This window comes from Lissotriton vulgaris, chromosome 5, assembly GCF_964263255.1.
Source record: "Lissotriton vulgaris chromosome 5, aLisVul1.2, whole genome shotgun sequence".
NCBI lineage: Eukaryota > Metazoa > Chordata > Amphibia > Caudata > Salamandridae > Lissotriton > Lissotriton vulgaris.
In genome coordinates, this window is record NC_141693.1 from 1,602,474,266 (window position 1) to 1,602,487,063 (window position 12,798).

The 12,798-nt window shown below is 45.2% G+C and overlaps 1 protein-coding gene across 1 annotated transcript in view; it reads right to left on the reverse strand.

Annotated features, from left to right (window-relative positions):
* REC8 (REC8 meiotic recombination protein) overlaps positions 1 to 12,798 on the reverse strand; it is a 579,900-nt gene that overhangs the window by 180,538 nt on the left and 386,564 nt on the right. Inside the window, exon 13 of the mRNA XM_086920433.1 lies at positions 9,498 to 9,564. Within this exon, the coding sequence (XP_086776559.1) occupies positions 9,498 to 9,564 (67 nt within the window). The remainder of the gene's footprint in view (positions 1 to 9,497; positions 9,565 to 12,798) is intronic.

Consider the following 12,798-nt stretch of genomic DNA (forward strand, 5'->3'; position numbering starts at 1 on the left):
GGTGGAGGCCTAATTCACACTGAGGTGTGAAAAACATCAAAGCCTCATTAACAAGTAAAAGGTCTTTTAAAGACCTGTCAAGTACTCGGGTGTGGCTGTATGTGTGTGTCCCTAAAGCCGTTTCGAGCTGGGGGAGGAGGGGAAGTGGAGGCGGGGGGCGGAGGGGCGGAGGGGGACTGGGGGAGCAGGCTGTAGTGTAGCCCTTTGAGGTGAATGGATATTGCGCGCCTGGAGCTGTGGGTCCTGTGCCACGTCTCCCGCCCTCAGTAGGGCGGCACAGAGATGCCCTCCCATGATCGGGAAAGAAGGAAGAAGACGCAGAGAGATACTGACAGCCCCCCCATGAGAGAGGCACAGAAAAGGTGGGTGGATGAACGATGGGTGGATGTAAGGATGAAAGATGGATGGATGTGTGAAAAGGTGGATGGATGAAAGGGTGGATAGATGGATGAAAGGGTGGATAGATGGATGAAAGGGTGGATAGATGGATGAAAGGGTAGATGGATGAAGGATGTATGGATGGATAAAAGGTTGCATGGATGAATGATGAATGGATGGATGTGTGAAAAGATGGGTGGATGAATGATGAGTGAATGGATGGATGAAAGGGTGGATGGATGAAGGATGGATGTATGGATGGAAGGATGAAAGGGTGGATGGGTGAAGGATAGATGGATGAAGGATAGATGGATGAAGGATAGATGTATGGATGTAAGGATGAAAGGATGGACGGATGAAGGATGGATGGATGAAAGGCTGGATGGATGGAAGGAAGGATGAAAGGGTGGACTGATGAAGGATGGATGGATGGAAGGAAGGGTGGATGGATGTATGGATGAATGATGGATGTGTGAAAAGGTGGATGAATGATGGGTGGATGGATGAAAGGATGAAAGGGTGGGTGGATGGATGAAAGGATGAAAGGGTAGATGGATGGATGGATGAAAGGGTGGGTGGGTGGAAGGATGGATGAAAGAGTGGATGGATGATGGATAGATGTATGGATGGGAGGATGAAAGGGTGGATGGATGTGTGGATGGATAAAAGGTTGCATGGATGAATGATGGATGGATGTGTGAAAAGGTGGGTGGATGAATGATGGGTGGATGGATGGAAGGGTGGATGGGTAAAGGATGGATGTATGGATGGAAAGATGAAAGGGTAGATGGATGAAGGAAGGATGGATGGAAGGATGGAAGGATGAAAGGATGGATGGCTGTGTGAAAGTGTGGGTGGATGAATGATGGATGGATGTGATGAGGTCTAACAGGCGCATTTATGGTTGTCGAAAGATGATGATGAGGAGTACCAGTTTCTAGAAACTTTTGTCGGAAGGGGGTCCTTACCCCTAAAAAGGTTTTACAAGGGGGTCTCGGCATCAAAAAGTTTGAAGACCTCTGATTTAGACTGTCATTGAACCACGGTTTGGAGTCTTTTATGGGAATTCTTTTTAGTTGAAGTGGGGCAAGGCAGATTGCATGGTGTTGTTATAGAGTTCAGTGAGGTCGCTGCCACCACCGTGCGTGTGCTACTCAAATCCTTGCAAAGGCAGTAGATTTTCTCCACTATGACAGTAAAGCTTTGGGAGCCTCTCACTGTCCAAAAAAAGATTGCAATCCGTGGAGCAAGCCCATGTCATGGTGCATTAATGTGAGTTCACCCATGTCTATAGAAATCAGCATAAGGGATCCCGATATCATTCTGTGTAGAGAGTCTCGGCAAAGATGTCACCATTCCCAGCACAGACATTTCCGCTATGCAGGTCGGGTTCTCCAAATAGGGTGCATGGGGTTAGTTCTGTGCCCTGTACACCTTCCTTTGGCTTAGCGTTGTACCATCTTCTTTATAACCATTTGGCCAAGAACTGCGTGGGAAAAGAGAAGGTCCTGGGACTCCCCCAGCCCCGGGTCCAGTATCTATCACCAGCTTGAGAGGATTAAGGCTTCCCTACACCGGCCAGAGTTTCCCCTGAATAGCGCTGAGGGCCTAGAGGCCCTGTAATGACTGGCCACTGCAAACCCTCTCATTGGCTGTAACTGAGCATGAACTGGCTGTGATATGCGTATTCTGCATCCTCCAATGGTGCTTTCAGAGTAATGGTGTGCATCTCGAAGGGACCCCTGCACACGATGTCAACATGCACCAAGAACCTTAACCTCAGTTCTCTGCGGCTATTGACTTCTCACCTCATATGATGTGCTGCACTTCTGAACTGAGCGGTACAAAAGGGGTGATGATGGACGGAGCATCTGAACCAATAAAACACTCACACCCAGTCAACAGATCTGGGGTTGATCCATCACCGTTCTTTAGCCCACTCTGCCACCCCAGTTCAGGCATGGCCATATGCAAATCAGTCTGACCCTGTGCCTCATGGGAACAGTCCAGCCCGAACTGCCAAGCCATGCCTTTCCTGGACCGGAAACAAGCTTCCTAGGACCGGTTTCTGGCATTCCAGCCATCTTCAGCCAGGCTTGTTTGAATCCAGTGGAAAAGTGAGCAAGAGACTCACGTCTGAGCATACCCTGCCTTCACTTCAAGATACTGGCCAGCCCCACCGCCGCCCTCCGAGGAACCCTCATCTACCGACCCCCTGGACCCCGCGGACCCTTCGCTAACTCAATCACGGACATTATCTCCCCGCAGGCCATCGCATCCACCAACTACACCCTGCTGGGAGACCTCAACCTCCACTTCGACAATCAACTGGACCCCAACACCACATCCCTCCTGGACAACCTCCACAACATAGGACTCCGCCAGATCGTGACCGAGCCCACGCACTCAGCAGGACACACCCTCGAACCCCTCTTCACTACAGGAAACTCCCATGGACCGACCATCCTTGCGTCCACTTCACCTTCAGAACACCCACCATCCACAGACACCAGCACCTGCTTCCACAAAGAAACTGGACCAAAATCACCGATGACCAGCTCACCTCCTCACTTAACAACTCCACCCCAAGCATCGCGGAAAACGACGACCCCAACACCACAGCCCGAACCCTGCATAGATGGATCTCGGACAGCACCAACACCATAGCCCCCCTCAAGAAAAACAATACCCGTGCCAAGAAAGCCAGATGGTTTACCACCGAACTTCGAGAGTCCAGGCGCACATGTCGTCGCCTTGAAAAGGCCTGGAGAAACACCAAATGCACAGAAGCCCACAACAACTTCAGAGCCGCCACCAACGCCCACCATCAACTCATCAGAGAAACGAGGATATAAGCGCTGGAAGACAGAATCTCCACCCACGCACACAACAGCAAGGAACTCTTCAGCATCATCAAGGAGTTCGCCCAACCCACCAGCGAGTCTACCGACATCCCTCCCTCACAAGACCTCTGCGACAAACTCAGCATCTTTTTCCACCACAAAATCAAGAGCATCTACGACAACTTCGACGAAGACAACCAACACACTGAACCCACACCAACCACCCCCGACACCCGGAAACCAGCGATTGATGACTGGACAGCCCTCACCACCGAAGACACACTGAAGACAATGAAATCAATCCACTCAGGGGCCCCCACGGACCCCTGCCCCCACCACATCTTCAACAGAGCCGCCAACACCATCGCACCCATGCTCCGCCAAACCATCAACCTCTCCCTGGCGACCGCCTCGTTCCCCGACGACTGGAAACACGCCGAGGGCAACCCTCTCCTAAAGAAACCCTCAGCAGACCCCACCGACCTCAAAAACTACAGACCCATCTCCCTGCTCCCGTTCCCAGCGAAAGTCATCGAGAAAGCCATCAACAGCCAACTCGCCACATTCATTGAAGAACACAACATCCTCGACTCCTCCCAATCCGGCTTCAGAAAAAACCACAGTACGGAAACCGCCCTCCTCGCCGCAACAGACGACATCCGCACCTTACTGGACAAAGGAGAAACAGTAGCCCTCATCCTCCTCGACCTATCAGCGGCGTTCGACACAGTCTCCCACCGCACCCTAATAAGCAGACTCTACGATGCAGGAATCCAGGACAAGGCCCTCGACTGGATCTGCTCTTTCCTCTCCGGCAGAACGCAGTGGGTCAGACTCCCCCCTTTCCTCTCGAACCCCACACCGATCACCTGCGGAGTCCCCCAGGGCTCCTCCCTCAGCCCGACGCTCTTTAACGTCTACATGGCTCCACTTGCCCCCATCGTCAGAACCTACGGACTCAACATCGTGTCATATGCAGACGACACCCAGCTCATCCTCTCCCTATCCAACAAGCCCAACACCGCCAGACGCAACTTTCGAGAAGGCATGGAAGCCATCGCCAAATGGATGAAAAACAGCTGCCTTCAACTAAACACCAACAAAACAGAAGTACTCATCATGGGCCCAAACCCCGACGCCTGGAGCGACACCTGGTGGCCCACCGCCCTCGGAAACCCGCCAACCCCCACAGACCACGCACGCAACCTGGGAATCATCCTGGACTCCGAGCTCAAAATGGACCGCCAGATCAACTCTGTCTCATCTTCCTGCTTCCACACCCTACGCCTCCTTTGTAAGACCTTCAAATGGATCCCCCTCGAACACCGAAAGACAGTCACTCACGCCCTGGTCACCAGCAGACTCGACTACGGCAACGCACTCTACGCCGGAATAAACAAAAACCTCATCCGCAAGCTACAGAACATCCATAAAGCCACAGCAAGACTGGTCCTCAACCTGCCAAAACACTGCCACATCTCCCAGCACCTGCGCACACTCCACTGGCTCCCCGTCGAGGCGAGAATCACCTTTAAGATGCTCACCCATGCACACAAGGCCCTCCACGGCACTGGACTAGCATACCTGAACAGCCGACTCAAATTCCACGCACCCCAAAAGACCCTACGATCAGCCCAGCTTTCCTACGCCGTGGTCCCCCGCACCAGAAAGACCAGATCGGGAGGCCGCTCCTTCTCCTTCCTCGCGGCCAAAGCATGGAACGCCCTTCCGCTCCACCTCAGACAGACAACATCGCTCCCCATCTTCTCAAGAAACCTCAAAACCTGGCTCTTCGACATCACCGTTCTTTAGCCCACTCTGCCACCCCAGATCAGGCATGGCCATATGCAAATCAGTCTGACCCTGTGCCTCATGGGAACAGTCCAGCCCGAACTGCCAAGCCATGCCTTCCCTGGACCGGAAACAAGATTCCTAGGACCGGTTTCTGGCATTCCAGCCATCTTCAGCCAGGCTTGCTTGAATCCAGTTGAAAAGTGAGCAAGAGACTCACGTCTGAGCATACCCTGCCAACTTATGGCGAACAAAGCGATACAAAAGGGGGTGGTGATAGACAGGCATCTGAACCAATCAAACACTCACACCCAGTCAACAGATCTGGGTTTGATCCATCACTGTTCTTTAGCCCACTCTGCCACCCTAGTTCAGACATGGCCATATGCAAATCAGTCTGACCCTGTGCCTCATGGGAACAGTCCAGCCCGAACTGCCAAGAGAGAGTGGATACTGCTATAAAGTATTTAAGGTATGAATGATGACCAGCCTGCTTTCCTATTTAAGTTGTTGGCGCATCTTAGTAGTTGGGTAGGTATACCCTGGATCCTAGGGAGAGACTTCATCTGTGTTTGAGATACTGCCTGGATAGATCTTATCCCCTCTCTCCCTCAAGCCCCTAGTACACACAGCGCAAAAGAGCTTTCCTCCTGATTACAACAAGGATCATAATTTTTTCATTTTACTTACCACCACATCTTCTATTTTTGCCTAGAAAGAATCATCTGCTCTGACTTACTCTGCTTCCTGGTTGCGTACTCTTATTATTATGGTAGAGCTATCTCTGATCATAACCCCTGTTGGCTGGATGTAACTGGGTTAATGTGCAGGACCCCAATCCGGCTTGTTGTTTGCAGATCTACCTAAGAAGACCCAGCATTTTGAGCTCCGTTGGGCGAGGAAATTCATAAACAAACTTGATGACAATTTGGGTACAGCCGCCTCTTTGACTTTCGAGTGGGAAGTAGGGAACTCTGTATACAAAATTTAGCAGGAGCACGTAAAACTTTAGGTAGGGAATTCTGCATAGGGGAAGAAACCTGCCCACGGGCTAGACCAAGAAGGAGCAGTAGACTCCATCAATGAAAGCGCACTTTAATCGGCACGTACTCCACATGCCGCGCCGCTTGGGTCGTTCTGCCGATTTGACTATATTGTGCATGTAGCCAGAACACCCTCGAAGGGGAACAGAGAGGGCAGATCCTTGGCATGAGTTCTTGTTCAAGAGCATAAACATGCCCGATACTTGCTCTTCAGATATCAGGAGGCACTATGATTTATGCCCAACGTAAAATGCATAAACCTTCCCATAGAATCAATCAAGAGCTATACAGTGATGCAGGTTGTAGTTCAGATTGTGTGGTAGAGGAATTCCTAGCCAGCATACCATTACCACTCATTCCCCACCCTTAAAGCTGAGCTGGACTGAAGAGATTAGAGAGCTGGCTTCTAGGGAAACTCCTGGTAGTGATGTGTTCCCAATAAAACTCTATAGATCATTTCTGGACACACTCCCACCAAAACTAGCCATTTTAAATGAGACAAAAGTGGCAGAACACAGGCTGCCTCCTTTGCTTACAGAAGCCCTGACTGTCTCAATACCCAAGCTGGGCCGCGACTCCCATAACCTCTATTCTTACAGACCACTAGCAAAAGATACTTAAGACACTGGATATAATACTTAGTAAAATTATTGCAAACAGAATACTACCAGTTCTTCTGGATTTAATTATTTTGGATTAAAATGGTTTTGTTCCTAGGAGAAATACTTGTTTCAACATCTACAAACTTTATAGGCTTATCAAGGAGGCCCTCGTGAACTAGCCTTACTCAGGATGCTTGATCCTTGATTTGGAGAAAGCATTTGACATGCCAGGCTGACGATGCCTGTTAAGCGTCCCTGATCAAGTTCAGCTTTGGTAAGCGAGCAGTAAAGCTAATACATTTACTGTACATAGACCCAGTGGCTGGGGTCAAAGTTGGGAAGCTGATGTCTTCCCCATTTGCGGTACACAGAGGAACATGACAGGGCTGCAGCTCTCCCCCTTGCTATCTGCTCTTGCTATGGGGCCTTTCGCTGTCAGGATGTGCAGAGAGGGGTCCCTTTATATGACAGTGTTCATGCAGTATCTTTATTTGCAGAGTACCTTCTAGTCTGTATCTGGGTTGGTCATGCAGAGAATAAAGGTATCGCACACACTCCACAGAACGTCAGATTAGTTTTGAGACTGTGCTCACGGGGCCAAATCTTGTTTGTTTCCTTTACACCTGAATATGACAGAGATTCCAGTGGATTGTGGGGTCAGGGAAGGGGAGACCTATAGGCAAAGGCACTTAAAAGAAAGGGAACATACTTGAGATACCTATAGATTATGATCTATCATGCCAAACAAGACTTGCTAGATAGAAAATCTATTAAGACTGTGAAGGCTCTGGTCCGGTTTTGGAGCACTTCTCCACTTGCGGTCATGTGCTGCATCGCCTTATCCAAGATATTAATACTTGCCCCCATTTGCATTATTTTGCTAACGTCCCCTTCTGGGAGGTAGAATTGTTATTAGGGTACCTTGGATGGCAAAATTGCCAGTGTAGGGTAGCAATAGCTAAGCTTTGCCTTCCAACAGATATGGGAAGGAACCCAACTTTGTGCACTAGTATTTGGTTGCGCAGTTGCAATGGGTAAGCCAGTGGCTCCCAGGATGATTAATGGAAGACACCTGGTCAGGGTAAGGTCCATTGATTAGCAAGATGTGTCGAGTCTATAGAGCAGATCTCAAACAGATTTCCGTACAAGTTGCAAATTACTAAGGGTAGTGTGCCCTATGCACCTTCCATCCTTCTTTTGAGTTTACCAAAACATCAGACTTCCTCTCTACGATAGATTGAGACACTGAAAAGCAGCTAGTATACCAACATTAGGTGATCTGTTTTAGGATGGGCAGCTAATAGCCTTGGAATCTGTCATAGATCAGTATACCATCCACAGAGGCCATTTTATGACATACAGAGCCATTATTCACATATGCCAGACTAGCTAGGATACATTAGCAGAGGAACCACAAACACAAGTCCCCTTACAGTACTTATTCACAATTAGCAGTAGTCGCAAGGGATTATGCACAAATCTCTTTACATGAGCTTTGCAAGTGTGGAGGTATGAGTGTGAAGGGCATTACATGATAAGGAATGGGAGAGGGTCCTTGCGTATTAAAGAAATCTCCCTCACACAGCAAGTTCAGTTCTGGAGTTTTACTTCCAGCCTCCACTCTCCGCCACAGAAGAAATAGAATCCTCGCAACAACAACATTCTAATGTCAGCTCCAGGAAGAGGGAAGAACCAAAGGAGGTGTAGGGGGAGAGAGGAGAAGACAGAACCAAATCCAAATAGGTAGGCTAAGGGAACACGGGGAAAAGGCAAAAAATAAACTTTAGATGTAACACATATCCGCAATAGTCTCAAGACGTTTAAATATATTCAGTTTATTACGCTGCATAGGACCTAGGTTTCCCCTTGCTAAGAGCAACACATTGTTCCCCAATCTTATATGCCCCTGATATAATGCCCCTGTAGCAGATGTCCACTATATGCTGTGGAGTTCTATTGCCCTAGTACATTATTGGCACAAGGTATCTGACAAACGTTCAGCCACAACTAGTATTCCTGGCCTTGGAAGCTTTGAGATTTGCACTATTGGTCTCTTTAAGCTGACAAAGAAAAACAACCTGGCCTTTCGCTTTTTGAATCTAGCTCAATTGTAAGCAAAGTAAACTTTAACACTTAAATGGAAGGCGAGTATATCATCCCCGAAGCAAACATGTGGGAACAAGCAATGCTAGGCAAAGGATGAGAGTGCTGCATTTCCTTGAGAAGAGGTGAGAGCCTTAGAAAAAGTCCAGTGACTGGCAGTTGGGATGACTTGCTCCTTACTTTTAAAAAACTGATGAGAAACGATAACTTCCAGCCTATAATGCCCAAGGAACTGACTGATGAACACAGTACAGGAAAGGCCCAAGGGAAGGACTAAACTAAACTGAACTACATAATGAAATAGAAGGCTTTAATAATTCCATTCAATTAATTTTATTTGATTGAATTGCCCTATATGTCATTGATCAATACTATCAAAGTCCTAATGATGCACCTATAGATTTTAGCTACTCCTGCTACAGCTTCCCCAAGGCCATCATTGGATTGCTTTGCTGACTAAATCCTCTACCTGCAATGATTATTGTTCAGAAGTTTTCTCCTTTATTTCTTCACAATATTTAAGATAGTATCTAAAAACCAAACAGTTAATGCGAGCCCAAGATACTCATGTTTGTTGACACCACACTGCATCATATCTTGCTGTTACTGTAACAAACCATGTCAGCTGTATAAGGATATGCATAGCAAACATGTTCCTTAAGTGCAATTGTAGTTAAGTTGGTTTGAAAAAGAAGAAAAAGGATTTGCACCCCTATATACATAGTTGACACACTCACCATAAGTGGGGTTGTCGAGCAGTTCTATTGTGTTCTTCCTCCTCTTATATGGCAATTCAACTGGGGGCTGGCGCATAAAAGGAATGGACCAAACCATTAGGATACATAATGTGACATCATTACCATGCAAAACACCTGAAATTATTTGCTTGGATCTGAACATTTTTTACTTCAGAGTAATCCATCTTATGCCCTTCTTTTTCGTCAAGTGGTATCGAAGTGAGCAGTATGGGCACAGTGTGTTGTAACAGCTCACACTGTAGACGTATGTGTCTTCATTACCTGAAATAGGGGGTGGAATCTGTAATACCATCAAATACGACTGTAAAGCAGTGGCTTTATAACTGTATTTGACATTCCACACACACTTGGTGGAGACTTCTGCAGTCGGGCAGAGAGCTCCCAATGGTAAGGTATATGGAAAGAAAAATTTATTAAACCTTTGAAAAATAATAGAAAAATATTAACTGTATGTATGTATTTTAAATGTTACAACATTAATAACTCAATTTTAAATACAATATGTCATTATTTAAAATATATAAAATTAAATTAAATTCTTTTTCTAAAGTTTAAATTAAAAAAAGTCCCACCTAAAGTAAAACATTTTTTTTAAAATATGTATTAAAGCGTAATAAAGTTAATGTACTAAGTTAAATAAAGTAATTTAATATTGGTAAAATAAATATTAATGTTACAATCATTTTTTTAATTAAAAATAACTTTAATACGCTTTTTTAAAATAAAATATTAATTATGTTTTATTTATAAACTAATTTCGTTAACATTAACTTAATTTATTTTAGCATTAGTTACTACAGGGTTTTAATTTAAGTACCTAGCTCCACTATTTTCAAGGGTAAGGTGTTGCAGTACCAGTGGTTGGGCGTGTGTGATGCTGAACATACTCCAGCACTGAGCTGGCATACATTTACAACTGTTAAGAGTCCTTTTTGGCTGTGGATGAGGGGATTTAGGAGCCTGTCACCTCTTTACCTTTGTTGTTCTGTGGTGCTCAGTAGAGCTTGAAATAAATGTTTCCCAGCACGAAGAGCACAACAATTTTAACGCTAAAGTAAAAGAAAACGTTCATGGGAGCATGCTTGTTTATTTATGAATGTGAAGCCTGATTTAATTGTTTGCAGCACATTTTATTGAATGCAAAACAGTGAACTGAATATAGTTAAAACAAATATTATTGAAATGCTTCTTAGAATGTATATTTTGATGCAGTGGCATGTGTGTGGATATTCTGATGGTGTGTTTTTACCGACACATAACTTTTTATAAGCCCATAATCTAATACCATTTTGCTAGCTTCAACTGCACTTATGACCATTTCTAATTATTTTGATGTGTATGAGATGCAGTATAAGGCCATACTAATTATAATGCTGTCATTTTAGTGCCTCATATAATCATGTGGGAAATAGCAAGCAGCTTTCTTTAATTTCAAATTAAACTACCCCTTTAGCCTTAAAAATGCTGCCTTTAATTTATCTGATCCTATGAGTCCTTTTTGATCTTAAGTGACCAAATAGTTTAATGCTCTATCAAGGCACCTGAAAAAATCTTCTTTGAGTTCCAGTTAAAACAAGAAAGATTTATCTGACAATGCCGTTACAATGAATACAGGACCTTTTCTGGGTAAAACGCCTGATAACCTATCCTTGGAAGTTTTATTAGAGGAGATTAGAGTGCTTCGGTCATTTATGGACAAGACTAACAAGGTGCTACAAAAGATAGATAACAAATGCTCTGTTGTAGAAAATCAAATCAGAAATAGAGCAACAAATTAGCAATGTGGAAGATGAAATTCTTAAACTGGTCGAAATGGGGAAAGAAATCGCTTTACTTAAACTTAAAGATTTTGAAAACAGAAATTGCAACGAATTAAGTAAGGGTTTATGGTGTCAGAAGAAGTTAATTTACGTACATTCCTGTTTTTCCTTTTACATAGTTATAGGGCATCCAGAGTTGTTGAAGGTTAATATTCAGAAAGCTCATAGAGTGGGGAAGAACTTTACTAACAGTAAGTAATTTAATCCCAGATGCATCATCATTTATTTTCTGGTATAGACTGACCTTTCAAAAGTTGTTCAAGCTGCAGCAGTAAGGAACTTAATTTGAAATGGTCACACCATTTTACATTTTTTAAATGTTGCAAGAGCTACAACTGTGAGATGCAAAGAATTACTGAATTTGAGATCTGCTTTAATAAAACTCAATACTACACGTGGCTTTTTTTCAAGGTCACGCATAACAATAAAACATTTACGTATTCTGATCACATGAAACTTAAATAAAACATCTTAAGATGTAAGGGAAAATGAAATGGGTCTTTCTGAACAGTTAACCGTTTAAATTGTATTCTGTATATTTATTCATATTTCTGTTGTAATAACATAATGGGGTCGATTCCGATTCGGTAAAATTCCCTACGAATAGCCTACGGAGCATTTTTCCCATACGAAACGTACACCTTTAAGGTCCCCGTATGTACGATGAAGTACGATCCGAACCCAAAGCAGATCTCTGTACGAATCGTACGAAAGACCATACGACTTATGTACAAATCGCATTCGAAACACGCAGTACGCGACGTCCGTGCGGATCGAAGCAGCTTTTTCCGACCCAGCAAGTACGATTCGTTACGACAGCACTCCGTACGACTCTTCTTCTACGGAAGTATAAAACGTCCGTAAAAGCAGATTTAGACTCCAATCGCGTGCAAAACGGACGCCCCGGGTACGCGAATACACCCCATGATTGCAGGGGTACGGTGCGTAGGGGTACAAAGCATAGGGGTACGGTGCGTAAAGGTACAGAGCATAGGGGTACAGTGAGCTGGGGTACAGGACATAGGGGTACAGTGCGTACCCCCATGATTGAAGGGGTACGGTGCGTATGTGAATGTGTGGCTCTTCGTACCAATTGCTCATACAACGTTTTCCGTACGAATCGCGTTCTCGGTCCCCGGTCCGGATCGTACTTGTCGGGTCATACGGCATGTTTACGATTCGTACGGTTCACTTTCAGGGTCCGTATCGTACGGATTTTCCCTTGCTTTTTGTACGGTTCACAACGATTCGGACGTATTTTTTTCCTACGGATCATACTACGCGATTCGGACGGATTTGTACGGAAACAGCTATTAATTCGAATCGTTGTACGGATTAGTTTCCCGAATCAGAATCGACCCCAATATGTTTGTTTCTTCTTGCATTTTAAATGTTCAGTTTCACTCATGAACTATTACGTAATGTTTTTATGATTTTTATTTTCTTTAAGATTTGTCTCA